Source organism: Pleurodeles waltl, chromosome 9, assembly GCF_031143425.1.
Source record: "Pleurodeles waltl isolate 20211129_DDA chromosome 9, aPleWal1.hap1.20221129, whole genome shotgun sequence".
Classification (NCBI taxonomy): Eukaryota; Metazoa; Chordata; class Amphibia; order Caudata; family Salamandridae; genus Pleurodeles; species Pleurodeles waltl.
In genome coordinates, this window is record NC_090448.1 from 64,285,156 (window position 1) to 64,309,673 (window position 24,518).

The following is a 24,518-nucleotide window of genomic DNA, read 5'->3' on the forward strand; positions in this document are numbered from 1 at the left end:
AGACACTCATACACCCATTCACAGACCACTCAGAGCCTCATGCACCCATTCACAGACCCACACAGACACTGACACATCCACTCATAGACCCACTCAGACACTGTTTCATTCACTCACAGACCCATTTAGACTCTCAAGCACCTACTCACAAATCCACTCAGACCCTCACTCACACACTCACAGACCCATTGAGACCCTTATGCACTCACTCACAGACCCACTCACACACTGATGCACCTACTCACCGACCCAGTGAGACACTGATACACCCACACACAGACTCTACTGAGACACTCATCCACCCACTCACAGACCTACTCAGACACTGACGCACCCACTCACTGACTAACTCAGACAGTGACACATCCACTCACAGACCCACTCAGACACTGACACACCCACTCACTGACCCACTCAGACCCTCAAGCACCCACTCACTGACCCACACAGACACTGACACAACCACTCATAGACCCACTTAGCCACTGATGCACCCACTCACATACCCACTCAAACACAGACCCTCCCAATCACAGACCCACACAGTCCCTCATGCACCCACTCAGAGACCCATTGAGACCCTCACGTACCCACTCACAAATACACTCAGCCCCTCATGCACCCACTCACAGACCCACTCAGACACTGTTGCACCTACTCACAGACCCACTCAGACTCTCACACACCCATTCACAGACCCACACAGCCACATTCACTCACAGACCCACTCAGACCCTGATGCACCCACTCACAGGCCCATTCAGACCCTCACGTACACACTCACAAATCCACTCAGACCCTAACGCACCCACTCACAGACCCACTCAGACACTGTCACAGCCACTCACAGACCCACTCAGACCCTCACACACACATTCACAGACCCACAGAGACACTGACTCATCCACAAACAGACCCACTCAGACAATAATGCACCCACTCACAGACCCATTCAGAGACTCAAGCATCCACAAACAAATCCACTCAGACCCTCATGCACCCACTCACAGACCCATTGAGACCCTCATGCACCCACTCACAGACCCACCCAGACACTGACGCACCCACTAAGACAATGATGCACTCACTTGCACACCCAAACAGATACACTCACAGCCACTTCCACCCCAGTTACACTCTCTTACACCTATTCTCACACTCAAAGAGATAGGCTGCGGCCAACTCCCTTTGGCCATGAGTGGCGGTGGTTGGATTAACATATAGTAATGAAAATTACTAAACATTAAATAAAAATAGAAATTCACTGAACCAAAAACAAAGGTGGAACCATGGGTCCAGACTCAAGGATCCACTTGTGGATACGCCGTTCCACAGATCAGACGAAAAAAATAAATAAGTGGGCCTTTTTCTGCCCAGGAGAGATCCGTAAGGGACTCCCCCTATCTGTCCTACGGGGGTATGTGTTTTTGCACTCTCCTTTTCCCACCCGCTCCAGGTGATGCAACTAACAAAATGGTGTCCGCAACTTTTCTGTCAGGTTGTGACCAGCCAATCAGGGCTTTGCTTTTCCCCTGGATTTGCAAACCCAGAGCCAGAACCATGGGTCCTGATCCGTGGAGGATCCGTATTCCTATATATCCATATTTGTTTGCCTTAAATTACTCCAAAACTACTGAGCGGATTCACACAAAATCACAAAAGTGTGATCTGGGGAACAGAATCTAGCTTTGTGCCAAATTTGGTGTAATTCCGTTCAGTGGTTCGGGCTGTAGGCATGTCTAAAGGTCCTGTGGAAAACTGAATGTGGAAAATGTGTTTTGGGGACCACTCCTTTTTCTCAGCCCCCGCTATATATATATAGTTGTTGCGTCAGTCACATTTTTCTTCTGCCAGTTACATATTACAATATGGGAAGTTTATTCATCCGACTTCATCCATTGGCTAAATTCACAGTGAGTGGCAATATTCTGCTCTTTTACAAGGAGCACATCCGCACGCAAAGTAGTTTACTTCAGGGACCACAATGCCAATGTGTGCTTTTTGAGACCAATCTGATTTTTTTTACTGCCAAAAGCCAGACAGTCCCAAACAATAAAGTTTTATTAAAACCAAGACAAAACAAAACAGGTATTGATCAAGCCAAGACCTATTAGCTTTGCCAGTGCTTGTTTTTTAGTTGAGTCTTCAGAGCCTACACATTTAGAGTCTGTCATGAATCAGTTCATTCCATGAGAAAACTTATCTTTTGCTGTCATCTTCCTACTTAACTCTCCTTTACAGGGAACCCATCAAAACCATATATTTTCTACAAAGGCTCACCTGAAAAATAAATTGTCGCGAGGCAAATGTCCAGTACCCTCGCTGATTGGCCTGAAGACCACAAGAAAATGGCCTCTGGCAGATTTTCAGCAACTGTTGACCAAAATATTATTTCCCTGCCAGTCTCCTTCGCGTAGGACTAGGCACCTACAACTGTTTTCCTGAAGGCCCCCTCTAAGTCGAGATACAGGGCTTGTATGGGATTTCAATAAGTTTGGGAGGCATGAGACCTAAGTCAGATGCAGCAAAGGCTGACACTCGTTCCAAGTTGGCTGCTCAGGTGGTCGCAGTGAATGTGCCTTTCCTGCTGTTTGGTGTATGAACTTTCCATAAAGTGTGCCTTGCTGTCTGGTGTCTCTGGTACAGAGAATAAGTTAGTCACGTTGATATGTATTTAAATTACCAAATTTCAAGGGGAGCACCAGCTTTCTAGGAGGCTACGTGGAGGCGACCATGACCAGTGGCCGCATCCAGGCAGACGATTTTCTTCCCTTTTCAAAACATTTTTTTAAAAATTTATCCTTTATTTCATTTTGTAAATCCATGACATGCAGTCATATCTTTCCACATCAGAAATGGAAAGTGCAAAGAAGGAAGCGCATAGTGACACCTGACGCTGTCCTTTATCATTTACGATTTCCTAAAGGGATCTGACATAGGTAGTTGCTAGTAGGGGGGCCTGATTTCTCCTGAACATAAAGGAAACCTCGCCCTAATATTATGTCGGCCATTTAGTAGAACGAGGCCTACATTTCTCTGGAAAACACCCTTAAGACCATCGTGAAAAAAATCCAAATGATACATTTTCAAACTCACACCCAAAACAATCCATCGGTGGGCGGCTGGCCTAGAGGATTGCCTGGGTGAGCAGTTCTTGTGTTTAGTGCCTTGATATTAGGCTGTGCCTGGTGACTCAGTGAGCTAATGCACCGATCTCAGGGCCACTGTTTGGAATGCCAGCGGGGCCATTCGGGCTCTCATCCTTCCAAGATCATTATAATGAGTATCATTGAGTTGAGTGACAGTACACATCTTTTATCTCAGTGCCAAGATGCCCTTCTGGGTGACCTTGAGCTGTAAAAAATGCACGTTAAGATGTATCTCTATCAGGCCTACTTTTGTTGTGAAAAGGTAAGATGCTCAGGTGGGTTCATATGTGCAGTCCCTTCGGTCTCCTGGGTGTCAGAATACTAAACATGTATGCCCACACATACTACCAATAGTTGCCTAATCACTTAGTCTATCATCGGCCTATACCTTTCCAGTCCCAGGACACCTACATAGGTACTAGTCACTTTTAATTCCATTAACGTAACATAACATGGGGGCCTCAATAGTCACAAAGGAAGAGGGAGAGATGGAAAACTGTTTGAACATTTCAACTCACAGGTTTGATGATGAATTACAAACCTACCCTTGTATGTCTCCCCTCAGTCATTAAAATGGACGTCCTGGACCCTGGAGGCCACGATACTTAGCCAGACTTCGGCGCTTTAGCACAACAGTTGTGTGGTTCAGAGCAGACCGGTTCCACATTGTGCATCCAAATTTTAAAAATGTGTAATGCAAATTTAGGAAATCATGCTGGAGGTTGTCTATTAGCATCCACATTGCATGTTTCCACCCACCTGACCTTGACATCGTCATTTCAGTGTCCCATCCTATCAGGATCACACCAACATTTTTGTGTATGTCACCCCATGTTTGAGACACTCCTGCTACAATGAAACAGTGCTCTCTGAAGTCCCCCATTGCTCTCAGGGCCGACAGAAGTCCCATGCAGGAATTCCGATTCAGGAAAGGAGATGCCTAAACTGCGCCACCACCAACATAGTTGGAAAATTGCAGTCTTCTAGGCAAAGTGCTTTCTGGTGCAGTGAAAAGTGTAGGGTTCAGATTTAGAAACACTTTGCGTTAGGTGGATTTGCATTATTTTTTTTTAAACACAAATCCGGTTCAAAGGGTTATTTTGGGGTTCACAATCCAACACAATCAGCGATATGCATTGGATTGTAACAGAAAGTAATATTTTATATTCCATGGGAAGTGTATGGGCAGTCCCATGCAACCATGGGTTCTGATGCAAATCGCTGTCTACAAAGAACTGTAGACAGGTATTTGTGCCAAAGGTCTGCGCCTCCTCTAGGCAGGCCTATTGCAGAGAAACCTTTTCATGTCTCCTCATTTTTCCCTTGTTTGCATGTGTGCAGCATTCTAGAGCACACGTGCAATCTGGGAAACACTTTAAAGCATAGTTTTTGTACCGGAAGGGACACTTTACAGCACGAATCCTATGCTTCCCACAACAAAGATGGATCCGCATGGGTGTCTGCCTTGGCGAAAGGCAGCCAAAAGTGCACCAGCACTGGAAGCGAGCAGAACAGCGTTACTTCTTTCTTGAAAGCTATGAGGCAGTTAGTCTCTATCCTGTTCACGTATCAACTTTTCTTCCTGTCCTGGGTGGGATGACATCTACTTAATTCTAGACCTAGGTGTCTACACTCATTGGGTGCTGCAATGCATTGATGGCTTCTCAGCCTCTCCAGCCTAAAAGCAGACAATTACAGCACCCATTGGGTCTTTCCCACTTGAACTTTACTAAGGTGCTAATATAGCTGCAGGCAAGTGGTGCTGATGCGAGGATTTTTAGCATCTGAGGAAAAGTGACATTTTTTCTGCAACTGACATAGGCCAGTGTTTGCTGCTTGTACGGTCAGTCTAGAGCCCCCTGCTGGTGGTAGCAAGTGCCTAGTTGAACATGATAATGCACGGTAGGTTGGTTGAGTGCACAGTGCTCACTCACACTGCCAGGTTATTTATAATTTGTGATGCTTTCTTAACTCAGAATTCTACCAAACGATGTCAGGTTCCGGGGAGGCAGTGAGTAAACCTGTAAGATGCCTTTAATCACTCCGCTGGGGGTAATGTTAAAGGAGCCATTTTATTTGATTAAACACATTAAACAGGCATACTTCCTGTCCTGATGATCCACTAAATTGCTGTGCTTTTAAGTGGGGCAGTTAATGTGTCAGGCTGCTGCCAGAGACTGTGATTGCAACGATACATTTACTGGGACATCAGTGATAATTGCCATCAGGAGAGCACTAGTCGCCCCCTTGGGTTATATGAACGATATCAAAGTCTGGCTGTTCCATGGTAGGCTAAAACTGAGAAGAGGCAAAAACTGTTTATTCGCCATCGGGCTGCAAGGGCAGTGGAGTCGGGGCAGGGTCAGTCGTAGATCCAAGGAGTTACTCCTGCTTCGCACTGCCAGCATTTCAGAGTCACTTGACTTTGGGCATAACTTATTGTGTCCCCATGTTGCCAGTCCACCTCTACGTTTCAGTAAATAAAACTTTGGTAAATAGTGGCGTGGGAAGATTTTGTTGCACCAGCAAGGTTTGGTGAAGTTTCCAATTTTTGCGTTTGGTGAGATTTCCAAATTTTCCCGCTCTAAGTTCGCCTTTTCCCATGCAACTCTTTCCTGTGTATTTCATTGTCTGATGAAATAAGGAGGCCATGGATGTTCTCATATCCTCACAAATAGAATGCCTTAAATGTTAATTCGAGAAATATCCCAGTCTTCAGTCGGTAAGACACTGGTGGAAAATCTAAGAAAATGGCTGACATTCAAATAAAGGTGTTTTATAACCTATGGGTATTGCCAGTGCTTAGTTGCGCCGGTGGTTGCTGGTGGAGGTCTTATTTTTGGGGACTAGCACTTATTTCCCACGTAAGATATTTACTGAGGGCAAGAGGAAGAAAGATAAACATTAGCAATATGGAGGAAGAGAAAGACGACAAAACCGTCACAGACGGAGAAAGCAGAAACCTGCAAGAGTGAGGAACATGGGCAGGGAGTGTCTGATCGTGGATTAAAGACTACCAACCATGGTGTTCGTCAAGCCGATGTTTAATCGCACTGCAATGCTTCTGAGAAGAACTTTGGGCACCAGCACTCTGTCTTTCACAAATTAAGTACTAGGTATTGCTTTCACATGAATAATGTTTGTCATATATACATAACCTTATCTTCCGTCTCTCAACCTCCAGTCCTCTTCTTCCAAGGTTGTCATCATCCCCCTTATCAGGAAAACCAGATCAGGAAGCCAGACTTTTTTCTATCTCTTGGCCAAATTTTGTAACTCCCTGTCCCTAAACCGTAAACATACCTCAACCACTCTGGCTTCCACATGAAACTCAAAACTTTACTTTTCTAATCTTCTTCCTCTTGTGGTCAGCTACATTCTCCATTCCTTGTAGCGCCAGGACATCTTGGGGTAATCAGGTGTTATACAAAACTACATAAAAGTTTCACATCACTGTGAGACAACTTTCCCTCCAATCAAACCCAGCCAATTTGAAAATGAGTGCAGATGTTTCCCCTGCAGGTTTAACGTTTGCAGTGTTCTTCCAGGCATAATAGTAGCCGTAAGTAGAATGTACATCTCCTAGTTTTTTTTTTTTATCTCTTGCGATATAAATTGACACAAAAGTCCCAGTGTACACACAAATGTGGCGCTAGTTTAGAACTTTGGAACTGTTTGAAGTTGAAATGTTTTCCATAGGATAAGAAAAAATACTTTTCAACTTCCCACAACTATTACCCTCAACCAGAACTTTAAGTGATCAAAGGAGCCCATCTTCCTTGAGTGTGAAGGATGCTGCTTGTCATGGCAGGCAATGGGGTTATTATGTCTCGAGATAAAACTTATTCGTCCCTCCGTGTCTTGTTGCCCATGTTGCCTTTCTTAGATGACCGTTGCCACATGATGTAAGAGCATCACTTCAGTGACCATGGGGGACAGGAATAATCCGAAGGACACACTAAATAGTAAGAAAGCCTTTAACATCCACCATAAGAGTGGATGACAAACACTTGCACATAACGATTGGCACACGTAATGACTTCTACTCTGTGGGTCATTCTTGCCATCCAAAAGGAACTTCACCTTTCAATGAATTAACTTTACAAATGCGAATTTGATCGAGAAAAGTATCAATGCTGGAATACCGGTGTCTCCCTTATACAAGCTCAGCTTGTGATCTATGAATTATTTCAGTAAAATCCTGACGATAAAACCTTTATGGTAAAGAAAGGTTTGTGTCAAAAAATTTAAATCAGCATTCAGAAGAAAATTTGGCCTTATTAATGTATATTTGCACATTTGCCTTCTTTCAAATTTAAAGCAATCACTGCTTATACTGGACAGTGTGGTTAATTTTTTTCTTGTAAAAGAGGAGTGACTTTGGACATAAACCTTTCATTTTGTGTGGGGGGCTTGTCATAAATTACTGAGGAAAACAAAAAGATGATGGGTGGAATTACTGAAATGAGGTCAGACACTGATAGGTACTCTGTGCTACATTTAAATCCACTGTTTTTTTCCAGCTGTGCCACTCTAAACAAGTACCACATTCATGCAAACCAGTCCTTGTCCTGCTCCAACAGGAACAGTACAACCAAAACTGCCAGTCTGCACCCACTCTGACAGGGAAAATAAACACCCCCAAATCTGTTTCAGCTTATTCTGGCATTGTCATTGAGGTGCAGCTTGATTCCTATAGAATAGTGAGCCCAGGACCCATGTCCAGGGACACACCCATTGTACATATTGCTTTGCACAGAGTGAAAACAGTAATTGTTCTTTAATTAGTAGAGAGTGTAAGGCCTAAAGTGGATTGCACTACTGAATATCAACACCAACAATATCAAGGTGGAAGAATATTGAGGGACCAAAAATCGAAATGAAAGAGCATATAGGGAAGTATAGATTTACTATTCCTAACACCACACACATCTGAGAAACGTCCGGAACAACGACTCCGGTACAACGATTACGTTGTTAACGCAAGCGGAACCACGCTTGCGTTAACAACAACTCCCTTTTTCTCTGCCTTAACCACGCGTGCTGAACAACGCACATGCGAGGTTAAGGCAGACAAAAAGGGAGATTGCATCAGGAGATGACGCGGTCAGGTAAGTGGGGCTGGGACAGGGTTGGGGGTAGTTTTTAGGGGTGGGGGTGGATTAAGGGCTTGGGGCAGGGGTGGACGAGCGGGGTAGTTTGTTTTTTAGGGATGGATTGGGGGGATCGGGGTAGTTCTGGTTTTTATGGGCGGGGGATGGGGTAGTTTGGTTTTTGGGGGTGGGGGATCGTGGTAGTTTGGTTTTTGGGGGGTAGAGGGATTGGGGTAGTTAGGTTTTTGGGGGTGAGGGGGTCGAGGTAGTTTGGTTTTTGGGGCAGTTTTGGGGTGGTCAGGTTAGTTTTGTTTTTGGGGGTGGGGCGGAGTACTTTAGTTTTTGGGGGTGGGGTGGGGGATCAGGGTAGTTTGATTTTTGGGGTGGGGTATCGGATAGTTAGGTTTTTAGGGGCGGGGGATCAGGGTAGTTAGGTTTTAGGGGCAGGGTGGGGGGATCGGGGTACTTTAGTATTTAGGGTGGGGGTCAGTGTAGTTTGGTTTTCGGGGTGGAGTAGTTTGGTTTTTGTGGATAGGGTGTGGGATGAGGGGTCAGGGTAGTTTGGTTTTTGGGGGTGAGGGATCGGGTAGTTAGGTTGTTAGGGGCGGGGTGGGGAAATCAGGGTAGGGTGTTTTGTGGGGGATTGGCGGATCAGGGTACTTTTGTTTTTAGGGGTAGGGTGGGGGGTTAGTTGTTTTTAAGGCAGGTGGGGGAGGTCGGAGAAGGGTTTGGGGCCAGGGTGGGTGGGAGGTATCCGGGGTAGTTTTGTTTTAGGGGTGGGGGGCCGGGGTAGTTTTAGTATTAGGGGTGGGGTACTTCTGGGCCTTAGGGCAGGTGGGGGGTCGCATGCTAGAACCACAATTGCCGTTTCCACACATGCCTTTACTAGGCATGCTTTTACAACGAAAAATCATTGTAAAGGCATGCGTGGTAAAGGCATTCATGGTAACAATGCGGTCGTTGTTCCGACCACATTGTTCAGGCATGCGTGGTTCCAGCATTTGTTGTTCCATCATACATTCCACACATCTATGTCCCTTGAAGATATATGTACCATGTAGGTAAATATGTGGAGATGAATATAGAAAATCTAGATGTACTTACCTGTCAATAATTTATTTCCGATATTCTGTCCTCAATATTATGTGCCATTGATATTGTGGTTTCAGTATTCAGGGTGCATGCATTCCCTTGATGTGCAGGTTATATGAGGTCATAACAACATAGAGAAATCATTAGCTGTGTTCAATAGTACTGGTTTCTCTGGTGGTTGGAAAGAGTCCTAGCTGGAAGACCTATATAGATGGGGCTATTGAAGTCCAAACAGAATGTTACCACCCAAGAGGTCATCATAATTTTGTGAGTTAGCTATTGAGATGGTGTATTGCATTTTTATGACTGTATTTAGGTGAGGTGCAAAGTAAATATCACAGTCAAACAGAACCCCCAAGTGGCAAACGTTTTCAGACATAAGGCAGTTCTGTGTGCCCTGTTATCCATTACAGTTTATTAACATGCTGCAACCTCAACATTCAAAGAAAGACAGTTTTAAAACATAGAATTTTCTGGAATTGTATTGAATTATCACAATTTGTAATGTCAATTGATGTCATCAGGCTATCGTATGAGCTCAGCTATTCTATGATTTTGGTGAAATTGAGCTGCAATAATCAATTGAGTTACATTTTGAGTTTATACCTTTCCTCGGAGGGTGGAGAAACGTGTTGCAACAGAAAGAAGTCACAATACTTAACCCTAACCCTATGCAGAGGCCTAAACGTATTGTTTCAATTTCCTTTATATCTTCAAGGGAGGAAAATCAGAAGCTTGCTGACATCTTCCTTGACAGGGCATCCAGCTTTGAGCATCATGCAGCCTACATTTTGCAATATGACAGGACTTTGGCGGTGCTGGATGAGAGTTGCCTACGGTCGCACCAGTTGGCAGCAGTAGTCAGGGAGTTTGAGGTAAGTTAGTAGCATTCTTTTTTCCCAAGAGCTGGTCGCATGTCGGGTATTTGGAAAGTGGCAATACGTTGGCGTCGCAACAATGGTAGCGGACACTGTACATACAATCAAATGAGAAACTGTTTGTTTTTTTCCCAGAGTAATAAATTGCTCATCCCACACATTTAGCTGGACTTACTCTGTTTCTTTTTGTCCATCTCAGACCAGAGTCATACACGATGGTGAGATCCACACTGACACATATCATGTTATATTTTTGTTTATTTGGATTGCTCACTCAAAGCGTCAGGGCCCAGCTATGTTCTTCACATACCCTGGAAAGTTATGATTGATCTTATTCTGAGGTCTGTCTGTGAATGTTTGCGTTGAGAGAATTGAATGGGCAAAGTGAGGACAGATTGAGGAAAGGCATTTTGTGAGCTCCTTAAATGCAACTTACATTGCAAGCTCTGTAGTTTCTTACAATTTATGGGACATTTTCTATGTATGTATTTACCAAGAAAAGCGCAAATTTAAAATAAAAGGAAAGTTAAAATATTTCTAATTGCATTTGGATGACCTATTCAAGATCCAGAGAAAATCGCCTGTATCTGCTGCTGATTGGCCTGAAATACTTGAGAATAGAGACTCAATTAGGGTTTGGCTTGGCGTTTTGTAACCTCAAAGAGACTATGGCAAGAAGCACCGATAGCCCTAGTGGGCATGAATTTGCAACTCCTGAATACTAAACAACCTCTTAATAGAGCTACTTGGATTATCTTCCTGAAGCTAAAGAGGTAATCTGTTTGGCCAGGATTCTGCAATACTTTGATATTCAGATATGAAAAGACCTTGGAGTTTACACATTAGGCAAGAAGGGCAATTACCTGCATTGCATTGTCATGATATTTGTTGTGTCCAAATATATTCTAGTCTGCCTGTTGCCTCATGAATATTTATGTGGGTGGTCTCTTTATGAAGGATACCCCATTTTAGGAGGGTGGTAAAGGCACAGGCCTTGTAAGGGTTCTTTGAGCCTGGGCTGGACCAATTAATTATGGTAGGGCCTGGCCATGCTAGGGCCTTCCATGATGGGTGTCCTGGTCTGTCTGTCTGAGGGAGGAAGCACTGAGAGCAGAAGAGCGGACGAGGCAGCGAGGCAGAGAGGAGGGCTCCAGTTCTCTGTATTGCATGGTCTGTCTTCTAATTACTTGGTCCTAGAGTAAATAGCCTACCTAGAGGATGCTACAGGGAGTTGTAGACACACATAAAGCTGCATTTGTAAGCCATCTCTCATTTTACAGAGTATTAATACCAATGCTTTACCACATAACAAGCAGGTCATTTGTTACAGGCATTGAAAGGCATTGAAAGCAGCCCCTTTTTAATGTACCATCAGAGCCCAACTCCCCTTAGTTTCAATATCTTGTCGTTTCATTGGTAAAGTGCCCCTTAACATGTGGGTAATGGTCGTGTGATTTGTAATAGTTAAAATACATTCTAAATGTTCTTTTCACATTTCTATTTGTCACTTTTTTTGTATAGCACTCACACGGTCAAGAGGCTGGTTCAAGGCACTAATAAAAACAAAACATGTCTGAAAATCTCCCAGATCTGAGTATGTAAAACTGCATTCACATCCTGTGGCACCCATTCTATAACGTGTTATACATAACTACATTTCACATTACACGTCATCACCGATAGTAACCTTTTGAGTTTAAAATATCAGCATATCAGCGGAGCCAGCCTTTCTAAAGCTAACTTTGTTTTCTTGTAGGTTTTACCACATGGAAGGCTTTACTGAAGGAGTATAGAAGCATGCATTATTTTTAAAATGCACGCTTATGTATTGTCTCAAACATTTAGGGCTAGATTTACAAGGACCTTGCGTGTCGTTGCGTCATTTTTTGTATGGTAATGTGGTGTTAGGTAGGCATTTCTGATGCACAATATTTACAAAGTAGTGCAATACTAACATTGTGCCACTGTGTAACACCCTGCGCCACATTATGCCTGCGCCAGGATAATGTATACAAGGGAATGTCCCCCCTCAGGGAGGCTGCAAAAAATGGCACAGTGAAATCTACAAGAGCTATAAGATTTGACTGCGTCATTTTTTCCATCATTGTTAACACCTGCACATTGCAGGCGTTAAAGTGACCGTCCCACAATAACCTATGTGCCTCCCTAGTGCTTTCCTGGACTGGCGCCATAATTAATGGTGCTAATCCAGCACAGCATCACAATAGCGTCTTAAATTCGGACGCTATTGTGCTAACGTGCGCCATGATAGGCCGTAATGTAAAGACAGCGCTACCATTAGGGTAACTAAGGGTGGCGCAAGAAAAGTGGCGCATGAGGACTGATGCGCCACTTTATTGTAGATCTGGCCCTTAGTGATTTGCAATGACAGGTAGATGAACGTGGAAAACAGACCTTGGTAATCATATATTTTCATTCTTATTTGATTGCATTGAAGTTTGTACCTCAGCTATCAATGCAAAGGAGGGTACGGTTTGGTTGCACAAAATGATGTAGCGATGTTACTGTCTACGTTATTTAGATCACCATCTATTTTTCTGGGCTTTATTTCCTGCTTTCTGGGCTCAAGATTATGCAGCTTGGATAGTCAGCGCTGATTGGTTGGCACTATACAAAATTGATAGATAAATATCTTCTCAGTACTGTTGGAGTGTGAGTGAAAGGCTCATTCACTAGTCTGCGATAAGAACCATTGCGCCCTCAGCACATGAGGGTGAGTATCTTCTGGGGCCAGATATGGCTTTTCGCCTCGATTGACCCGCCCATATAACTGAGGCCTGAGCTCCAGCAATAACTTGGTGAGCCTGGCTCCAATAGGCACAGGTTTGGAAAGAGAATAACCCTACTGAAGACTATAGAGGCCTTTTGATTTTATGAAGGCGAGTAGCATCCCCACTCTCGCCTAACTTAGAGTGAACCAGCTCTTATCAGAAATCTCCAGCTTTATAGTAGACTCCAAAACACCAGATTTAGGCAGAAGACTTACAATTTTTTTAAGCCAAAAATGACTTTATTTGTAGAAATGTTTCCCGCCTAAAGTTGCCTCTGCTTCAACAGAAAATATATTTTTATTTTTACATCTCCCACTTTCTTGTTCTAAAATGTTGGCATGTATGCATAGGTGCACCTTGCAGTCAGACGTGCAGCAAACATTATATCACTGACCCCAGAGAATCTCTAGGCCTCGCCATTTCTTCTCCTCCGAGGCACAGTGATTAATGAGGTGTCTGCTTTACCAGTCAGGAGGTTAATCCGGCCCCTGTCATCGAGGTCGTAAATCACTTCCGGGTTTCGTTCTCCTTTGTCTGTGGTATTTTTTCCAAACAATTACCCCCAGTTCGCCGGAAGCAGTGTAGGAATGAATCCCAGAGGACCCTGTGCAAGCAGGCCCCTTCTGCAGTCCCTGGAATAAGCAACTCGTCTTTAATATTTCGTATCAATTTACTACTTACAGACAAACCAAAGAATCACTTGATGGGGTTTTGATTTGGGTCATAAATCTGGCGGGGGTGCGAGGGGGGGGGCATGCCCTCCCTTGGTTTGATATAATTCCCTTGCTATTCAACCGAAATAACATGAAACATAGGAGTAAATAATCATTGCTAATAACAATAATCATAACATTAATTAACTTTATTTAACTTAATGCGTCACGGAGGCGCTGTGTGGATATTTGATGATGCCTCTTCAGGGTCCATAGTTTCTACGAGTGCACATTGGCACCTGGGGATGTCCTTCTGTATGTCTGTGACTGTAGAGGGACATAAAGTGGGTGTTTGTTTTTGAATGTGTGTGTGGTGTATGTCTGTGACTCTGTCGAGGGACATAAAGTGGGTGTTTGTTTTTGAATGTGTGTGTGGTGTATGTCTGTGACTCTGTAGAGGGACATAAAGTGGGTGTTTGTTTTTGAATGTGTGTGTGGTGTATGTCTGTAACTGTCGAGGGACATAAAGTGGGTGTTTGTTTTTGAATGTGTGTGTGGTGTATGTCTGTAACTGTCGAGGGACATAAAGTGGGTGTTTGTTTTTGAATGTGTGTGTGGTGTATGTCTGTGACTGTCGAGGGACATAAAGTGGGTGTTTGTTTTTGAATGTGTGTATGGTGTATGTCTGTGACTCTGTCGAGGGATATAGAGGGGGTGTTTGTTTTTGAATGTGTGTGTGGTGTATGTCTGTGACTCTGTCGAGGGACATAAAGTGGGTGTTTGTTTTTTAATGATTGTGTGGTGTATGTCTGTGACTGTAGAGGGACATAAAGTGGGTGTTTGTTTTTGAATGTGTGTGTGGTGTATGTGACTCTGTCGAGGGATATAGAGGGGGTGTTTGTTTTTTAATGTGTGTGTGGTGTATGTCTGTGACTCTGTCGAGGGACATAAAGTGGGTGTTTGTTTTTGAATGTTTGTGTGGTGTATGTCTGTGACTGTAGAGGGACATAAAGTGGGTGTTTGTTTTTGAATGTGTGTGTGGTGTATGTGACTCTGTCTAGGGATATAGAGGGGGTGTTTGTTTTTGAATGTGTGTGTGGTGTATGTGACTCTGTCGAGGGATATAGAGGGGGTGTTTGTTTTTGAATGTGTGTGTGTGAGCGTGCGTGTGTGTGTCAGGAAGCATCTCAACAACTCTACAAGAGGTCCTCTCTGCATTTTAATGTCAGTGGCTCAAATGTGTGGTGGATACAACTAAACTGAGTGCAAGAGATTGTGTACCAGTGTTAGTCTTTCGTGTCTAAATCTGGAATGTTGCTAGGATTGCCTGGAGCAGGGAAACTAATGAACAAATTATTCTCTGGTTTGAGGTGAGATTTTTAATTCTCTTCTCCAATCCAGTGCTAATGGCATCTAGTGGAAAAAAATAAAAAACAAGGCTGTTTCTATCTATGTACCCATGATCTGGAACAGCATCCCCGTGTCCAACAGGGCCTCCCAAAGCTGCTCCAATTTAGGAAATAGTTAAATACTCACCTTGTTATACCTGGCATCAATGGCTTGCTTTCCCCTGTCTTTTTGCCTCAGCCTCCTGTATTTTTGACTGTGTGCAGGATTGCGTTTTTGATGGTTTTGGTACTCTGGGCACATTATCACTGCTGATCAGTGCTAAAGTGCAAGTGCTCCCTGTGTAAATTATGATTATGATTGGTTATCCATGAAAGGTATATTTAGTTTACTATTAATTCCCTAGTAAAGTGGACTAGAAGTGCCTAGTGCCTATAAATCAAATGCTATTAGCGGGCCTGCAGCACTGATTGTGCCACACACATGAGTAGCCCTGTAAACATGTCTCAGACCTGCTATTGCAGTGTCTGGATGTGCAGTTGTCAGCTGCCCTGTCGACCTGGCAAGTGCACCCACTTGCCAGACCCACACCTTCGCTTTTAGTACATGTAAGGTATCCCTAAGGTAGGCCCTAGGTAGCCCCATGGGCAAGGTGCAGTGTATTTAAATGTAGGACATGTACTAGTGTGTTTTACTTGTCCTGATAGTGAATTACTGCCAAATTCGTTTTTTCACTTGCAAGGCCTATGTCTTCCATAGGGTAACATGGGGACTGCCTTGAAATAAAGAGTTATGGAGTTTGGGGTCTCTGAACTCACAATTAAAAAATACATCTTTTGAAGAAGTTGGTTTTTAGATTGTAAGTTTGAAAATGCTACTTCCAGAAAGTGGGCATTTTCTTGCTTAACCATTCTGTGCCTCTGCCTGGCTGCTGAATACATGTCTGGGTCAGGATGACAGTTGGGCTGGTTGTGAATTCACTCCAGACAGTCACACAATGGTCTTCTTGCGCTAGAGTGGTGGGAGGAGCTGACACTTGCACCTGAATAGGGCCGTGCCTGTCCTTACACAATGCAATCTCTAACCCAGTGGAGTGTGTTTGGGACCAGAGCAGGAAAGAGAGGGTCTTGTGAGCTACAAAGACTTTCCTTTGAAGTTTGTCCACTTCAAAGACAGAAATGAGTTTAAGTATTGGACCCAAAACTCAAGACTTTAAGAACACTTCTGGATCAAGAGGAGACTCTTCCGAGGCGGAGAAGAGCTTCGTTGTGTGACCGCAACCCAAAGAGGGCACCCCATTGCATCTTCACCCACCTAACTCATCGATCCCGCTGGATCATAAGAAACCGACGCCTCTCAGCTGACGCCACCTCAACTCCGCTGCCTCTGATAGGAACCAACGCCTCACCTCCTGTGTATCAGCACAGAACCGATGCCACACCGGCTTCAGTGATGCCTACGTCCACGTTTCTATTGTAGTGTACCTGGGGTCCTTGCGACTCCGTGACCGGCGCCGCATTACCTTGCAAGAGGCATCGGACTGTTGGAAATCACTATGCCACAACGCAGTTAGAGCACCAGCTGGAGCTATTGTGTTTCTAAGGGCTTTATTGGGATTTAATCTTTAAAAATGCATTCTTTGCTTGTGTATGTTGGATTTTTTTCGTTTTGGTCTTGTTTTACTTAGATAAATATTGGTTATTTTTCTAAACTGGTGTGGTGTCCATTTGTGTTCTTTTCACTGTGTTACTGTGTGCGGGTACAAATACTTAACACATTGCCTCTGAGATAAGCCTGACTGCTCGAGCCAAGCTACCAAGGGGTGAGCAAGGGTTATCTTAGGTGTGTGGCTCCCTTACACTGAGTAGAGTGAGGGTCCCTACTTGGGCAGGGTGTAAACTGACCGCAAAATGGAGGCCCCATTTCTAACATACCTCTTTAAAAAAAAATCACAATCCATTAACCACCCACAAGCCAGCTACCTCTACTATCACTGACACTGTGCTTGTTTGTGACCTTGTACAGCACTCTGCTGCCTTTTGGCTAAGTTCACGCTATGAAAATACCACTTACATTCATACAACATTCACATTGGTGTGATGTAAGTCCAGCATTGGTGTTGAAGTGGAATCCCTACCCTTTGCAACACACTAACGTGTTACTCTGTTATTCCATTCCTCAAATGGGTCAGTGACTCTTGTGGCTTTCAGTCACGGCGCTACATTCTCTGAAGACACTTGCACACAGCAGTCCAACAAACAAGTGCATTTGACCCACTCTTAGTCACTTTTCCTGTTGCAAGTGTGTGTGTTGAGATTGTATATGTGTGTCGTTGGTGTGTAAGTAAGAGAGAGAGAAACAGTGAGAAACAGAGAGACAAGGCAATTGCCCATGCCTTGAGCTGTTATTCTGAGGCCATACCTAGCCAAAAGCCATGCATGCCTTCAATAACATTAATGACAAGAGCTACCGTCTACATTTCTTGAAGGAAAAATTGGTGTAAATGATGAATCCAATTTATTTGCTCAGGCAGAGTTGAAGTGTCATTCAGTCCTGCTTCACAACAAGGTGATGGAATACTTGAATGAATCTCAGCTACTGTCAGTCACACAGGGCCCCATCCCATACCATTGCTTACATTCAGTGTAAGCAGAGACCTGGCAAATGGAAATCAGTCTTTGTTCTTCTCCAATAGGAACAATCTAGCTTGAATTGCCGGGCCAAGTCCCCTCCAGACGTGAAGACAAGCAAACCCAGACCAGTTTTGACCTACCTGAGTCTGGTCAGTGACACGTATTTTGAGTTCTCTAGGACAGTGAGGATAGGACCCATCTCTGAGCGTGCCCATCGCACTTAGGCCCATATTTATACTTTTTTACTGCTGCGTTTGCGTCATTTTTTTACGCAAAAGTGGCACAAACTTATAAAATATAATTGCATTTTGTAAGTTTGTGCCACTTTTGCGTCAAAAAATGACGCAAATGGGGTGCTAGAAAAGTATAAATATGGGCCTTAGAGTGTACACTGCACAAACAGCAAGATGATAGAAGAAATGCTTCAATTAATCTCAGCCACCGGCAATCACTCGGGATAGATAACAGGCCATCACCTTTTCCCCATCAAGTCACACTGACTAGACAGAGATCAGCCATAAGCAAATCAGTTTGGTTCTACACCAGTGGGAATAACTTAAAACTATAGGCACCCTACCAGATGGGACACATCAGATACCTATTTATGGATCTGTGCTTGTATGTTGCTGTTTACGTTGGATTTAATTTGAGATAGGTGCTTGACATTCAGTTCTCTATGAGGGCAAAGCATGTCTTAAGTAATTCAATATTGTTGGCAAAAGATATTTACATTTAGAGTTCTGGGTCTTCAAAATGTTGATGGTCCTTGATTTCATTGTTTGTTAAGCAGGATTCTGATGGGTTCTATGTAAAGGCTAAAGATAACAGGAGAGAAGATAAGCCCCTGGACCACTCCATAGGTCATTGGTAACATCTGAGATGCCCAAGTAGATGAGTTGTTGAAAACTGGAGTGATCCATGTAACCCACAGAACAGCTGTATCTGAGAACCCTGTGCCTGTTTACAGAATGTTTCTTAGGGCTTTATGGTAGGTGTCAAAGGTCGCAGAGTGACCAAGCAGAATGATCAGGGAGGTATCACATTTGTTGCTAAAGATGACTGTATTGTCTATAGGATGGTACTGTTACCTGAAACTGAGTTAGTAGCTGGTCACAAGTTAGCAAGAACGGTTGTTATTGATTGAAATTCTTCCCTTAAGAGGCCATCATTCTTCTAATGAAACGTTGAGTGGACCATAAGAGCAAACAGCTTAGTTGCCACTGATACCATTTGCAGACAGTAACAGTAGAAGCAATAGGAGAAGTAATAGTCGTAGCTGTCATAGTAAAGATAGCAGAGTTATTATTAGTAATGTATTATATGGAGTACTTGTAAAGCTTTTTAATGCTTGTATTATTACTTCTTCATATAAGACTACTACTGACAGAAGTAGCCTATAATAAGATATTGCACTCAAGTTATAATACATAGCTCATAATTACTTAGAATAATTGCCTCATGATATCTAACAACTTCTACCAGGGTCTGGAGAGCCTGCACAGTGGTGAACAATGCACTTTAACTATATTACCATTCAGACGCCCAATGAAAGCAGGATTCACATTTCAACTCCTCTCCATACTTTTCACTAATAGTCACCGTCATTTTCTGAAACACATTCAAGGCCTGAAAAACATTTCTTCTGGGGTGATTGCCTCTGAATGGATCACACCTGAGAACAGGAATATCCTCTGATATTCTAAAACAAGCATCTATTTTTTCTTAATTTTATTGCTTCCAGACATAGGGCCTGATTTATATCTTGGGAGAGGAGAATACCGCGCCACAAACGTGATGGATATCCTGTCCACCGTATTACAATCCCATTATATTCTATGGAAATTGTAATACAGCAGATGGGATATCCATCACATTTGTGATGGAGTATTCCATCCACCGAGATCTAAATCAGGCGCTTAGTCTTGCCTCAGTTTAGAAGTTCAGTGGCGGCTTCTCCGTATGGGCGGAGGAGCATCGCCCCCTCCCCCGCCAGCAGCGGCAGCTGCAAAACCTTTTGAAGAAAATAATAATAAACAATGTTTATTATCGTTTTCTTGAAAAGGGGCGGGGCCACGGAGGTGACGTGCACTGAAGGGGGGTGCTCAGCACTCCCCCTCAGAGCACGTGTTTTTGACTGGCATGCCGCTGGCCGTCCAAATACACATGCGCTGTAGGCTGTCTTCAGTCCAGCAACTGTGTTGCTGTGCTGGAGAGAGCCTGCATGGGCTCCCAGTCTGCCTGGGAGCGCCCGGGCTGGGTGCTCCCAGCCAATCCTGATGTTGTTTTGGGCAGCGTCAGCATTGGCCGCAAGGCAGGCTGGGAGCCTGTGCCTGCAGCAGCGATGAGGGACAGATGAGCACGGCGCGGAAACACGCCGAAGCAGTAAGTGTTTTTTTGGTTTAATTTTTTTTTTATTGAATTTAATTTTTCCGCATCTTCCCCTCCACCCCCCGAGCACCTCCTCCCCACCCCTTTGGCGGCCCGCGAGCCGCTACTGTAGAAGCTGCAAATATACTTTACATTTTTCACATAGAGCATATTTCACATTCATTCTGCCTAGTTGCAGAAGGACAATATATTTCCTAGGAGGGGTTATCAGGCCACCATTAATTGGAAGGCAGGAGACAAGAGAGAATAAGCATGCATTATACAAAATAAATGCCCTCTTCTGTATGTTAAACGTATGGAAAGTTAAGAAACTTGACTTTCAGTGTAATCTTTGTTTAATGTGGTAGAATTCCTTGCAATATCCTTAAAATAGAGAAGAGGGTACTCTTTCTTAGCCGATTTATTATTATTGTTGTTTTGTGGATTGCATGGTGTTACTATGCTGCTGTTGTTAAGCATTCTCGTCCTCTCTTTCCTCTGGGGAGCAGCAGAACCCAGACTGGGGTCGCGTGAATGTGAAACACCAGCTTCTGAGGGTGATCGAGCGCGTGTTCCAGTATCACATGATCCTGACTGGTGAGTAGTAATCACCCTTTCCCCTTGGTATGCGCCTCCATCTTTCCGGAGACCCATATTTGGCGACCGAGCCACTGCCAGTCTTTAAATCCCTCAGCAGAGGTCATTAACTAGTCTTCACATCCTGAGCAGTGGGCAGCGTTGCATAAACATGCATGGATTTAAACACACTAGAGGTTGGGAACATGTATGTAACAGACATTTATGAGCTAGGACTATGTTGGCATGTACGAATGATCATGTGCTCAACTTGAATGGCTTTAGAAATGTTCAGCCTCAAATACACACATGGCTGTGGATGCACTTATGACTAGACATATATAAGGTCAGGGATGCTGAGGTCTTCTTAATTTAAGTAATCTAGAGAAATGTGTGTCTTCATGGGGTAGGAATATTGATGCTCCAAACAGGGGTAACATTGAAGGTGTTTCAGAACCCGTAGCTTGAGTAACACTTGAGATTTCAGGCAGGACTTTAGAGACACGTCTTTGCAAGACCAGCTCCATGATTTGGCTTAGCAACCTTTGCCAGTGCAGCCCAGCAATACCTGTATGTAGATGTTTTTGTAGGTTAGAGAAGTAGCAACTACCACTTACCGGACGAGATCTTGCATTTATGGTAAGAGACTGTGGGGTGCAGAGAGTGGGGGGGCACCGTTATGCATTAGATAGGCATGGTACTGATTCTACGTAAGGACCTTGGATGTTTCTAGCAGGTAGAAGAACCCGTGTAAAGTTTCAGCATCCAAAAAGGGAGTGCTGCAGCTATCAGGGAAAGGACCCTAGTAAGCTCTGTGTAACTCATCAGAGAGGCCTGACTTGGACTATTCTGTCCAGATTGAAACCCACATCTGCCGTCCCATTAGGAGCAATTGTTGACATTTGAGACCTGTTGGGATTGCGTATGCTGAATCAGAAATCATAGATTCTCAAGGACTGAATACCAATGACCTAAAGGAGAGGAGGATGGGAGATATGTCTCACTGGTATTAAAGGGGCCATCCAGTAGAAAGGCATCACAGTACAATCACAAAACCCAAACAGGCATCACCAAACAAACCAACATTCTAGAACACCTATTGTTGATGATTGTTAGGGATGCTGGGCTGGGTTAAGAGAATTGCTTGCTTTTCTCTACATGAGATGTAGAGAAAAATTAGCATTGGCAAAGCCAATAGGTCCAATGTTGACATCCAGCCTTTTGACTTTGTCAGATTTTTTTTTTTTGTTTTATCATGATTTGTGCATCGTTTTAGTGTTGGGGACATTTCAAGGCCCTCATCAGTCTTAAAAAACGCTGGCTAAAAGCAAAAATATGTTTGGTATATAAAAAAACACACATTGTAAAGTATTCCCTCGCACTGGAGGGAACTTAATGAGTGCATTTGCTCCTTGTGAAAAGGCAGAATGCACTCTCTGTGAAGTTAGCCAATGGCTGCACTGTGAATGACAGACCAATGGCTGAAAAGAGATGACTGAGAGTCCTTAAAAATAAGTATATATACATATAATTTTAATAAAATAAAGAGGGCATGGCTAATGCCAGACCTAAACCTCTTTTCCTAACCCTGTGTCACTAACAATCACCAAAAATAGGTATCTAAAATATTTATTTGGTGATGTCGCTGGCGTTTTGAGATCTATTATGACATCGTTCACCAGACGGGTGCTTTAATGCATTTGGAGCGACAGCATGAGAGGTGGCATTAAGGCATAAGACCAAGACTAAAAACTTGTTAAAGTGCGCTCAAGAGTAGAGTGCTGAATATCTGTTTTTCTAAAAGAGCAGTAATTACAAGGAAATGCCTAACTGGGGGACCATTCACGCCGCCTTGTGTGACTTTGCTAGGAAGTGTAACGCAGCTGCTTGCGTTGCATTATGTTACGTTTCAACTTGGGACACGTTCCCTGGGTGGAGCATGGGCGTTCCCATGCATCCAACCATGGATTCTGGCGTAATCTTATATTTCCAAAGACCTGTTACCTGGGAATGTGTTAAAATGCTATGCCTTTCCCAGTGAGGCGTAGCAAGGAGAAATACATTATTTCTTCTTCTTTTTTTCCTCTTTCCATGTCTGCTGCATTCTGCGATATGGTGCAAGGGTGCGTGCATTGGCACTACGCAGCGCTCAGTCCACCAGTGTAAGGAGAGAGTAGAAATGCTCCATATCTTTGTAAATATGGACATGTCTGGTCTCTCCCTTTCACTTAACGCAGTGCAGCTACTTTGCTCAGTGCCCTGGGTCTGGTGAAAGATTATTAAATATGCTCCCAGGTGCCAGAGTCCACATGAAATAACCTTCCTTTGACAAATGCTTCCAAATCGGTACAAAATGTGAACACTTTTGAAGGAAATACAAACTAGAGGTGAGCGTATGCTTGAATTTAGAGCTTTGCACGTGAGCAAAGCCCCCACGTGCAAGCTGGATGGGCTCCTGCTGACCTGTTAGGCATTGCTATTTATGGGTGGGTGAGTGGCAGCTTGTATCGTTAGCAGGTGCACTGTAACCCCAAGCTGCAGGCGGCAGGGCCTGAAATGACAATAAACGTCAGCCTCCTGCATGGTTGGGATGCAGGGGGCACGGGGTGCCCTCGTTATCCTTGGAGCTGGACTGCTTGTCACCCACCTCCTAGGCTGCGCCTGACCTCTCGCCCTCTCTTGCAGATTACTTGAATAACCTCTGCCCTGACTCTCCCGAGTATGAAGACACACAAGGTAGGTGGATGATGACAGCAGTTTGTGCTGACTTCTGTGTTTTGAATTTATGCTGATGTTGTACACCTTGGATAGTAGTCTTGTTTTTGAGATGTGAGCTCCTGTAGGCCTCTTCTAATGACATTAATTTATTTCACCCTGCTGTGATGTCGAGCACATGTAACTGTATCAGGTAAGTAGGATGTCCTATGTAAGACTAGGAGTATGAAATATGCAGGTAACTAGGGTGCACACCATAGCGCTTGGACTATCTAAGTGTGTCAGGTAAGAAGGGTGTTCTACATATGTCCAGGCTGCATACATGTACCATGCAAGCAGGATTTGACGTAGTTCCAGGATTTTATAAGTGTACCAGATATCTAGGGCGGCCTACGTAGGCCCAGGACTATATAAGTGGGTCAGGTAAGAGGGGTGTCCTACATAGGTCCAGGCTACATACATGTACCATTCAAGCAGGATGTGAAATGTAGTTCCAGGATTTTATAAGTATACCAGATATCTAGGGTGGCCTACGTAGGTCCAGGACTATATAAGTGTACCAGGTAAGTCGGGTGTCCTACGTATGTCCAGTACGATACATGTGAGTCAGGCGTGTGGCATGTACAGTGCAGTTCCGGGACTACATGCGTTTAGTAGGTACACAGGGTGTACAACATAGGTCTAGGATTATATTTGTACCAGATAAATAAGGTGTGCAAAGTCAGTCCGACAATATACATGTAGCAGGTAAGTAGGGTGTACAATGTAGGTCCAGGAATATATACGTGTACCAGGTAAGTAGGGTGTGCAATGTAGGTCCAGGACTATATACGTGTACCAGATAAGTAGGGTGTGCAGTGTAGGTCCAGAACCACATTAGTGTACCAGGTAAGTAGGATGCCCAGCGTAAATCCAGAACTATGGAAGTGTGTCAGCTAAGTAGGGTGTACAATATAGGTCCACGACTATATAACTGTAGAAAGTAAATAGGGTGGAGATCATACGTTTGGGACTATTTGAATGTGTTGGGTAAGTAATTAGGTCAGAGTGTGCCAGGTAAGTAGGGCATCCAGCATAAGAACAGGACTATATGAGTGCACAAGGGAAGCAGGGTGTGCAAAGTAGCTCCAGAACTATAAAAGTGTACAAGGGAAGCAGGGTGTGCAAAGTAGCTCCAGGGCTATATAAGTGCACGACGGAAGCAGGGTGTGCAAAGTAGCTAC

General features: G+C 44.0%; 1 protein-coding gene across 1 annotated transcript in view; it reads left to right on the forward strand.

Moving 5' to 3' along the window:
• Window positions 1-24,518, forward strand: part of FGD5 (FYVE, RhoGEF and PH domain containing 5) — a 397,552-nt gene that overhangs the window by 255,377 nt on the left and 117,657 nt on the right. The window contains exons 7-9 of the mRNA XM_069206301.1: window positions 10,053-10,209; window positions 20,514-20,601; window positions 23,266-23,316. Of these exons, the coding sequence (XP_069062402.1) occupies window positions 10,053-10,209; window positions 20,514-20,601; window positions 23,266-23,316 (296 nt within the window). The remainder of the gene's footprint in view (window positions 1-10,052; window positions 10,210-20,513; window positions 20,602-23,265; window positions 23,317-24,518) is intronic.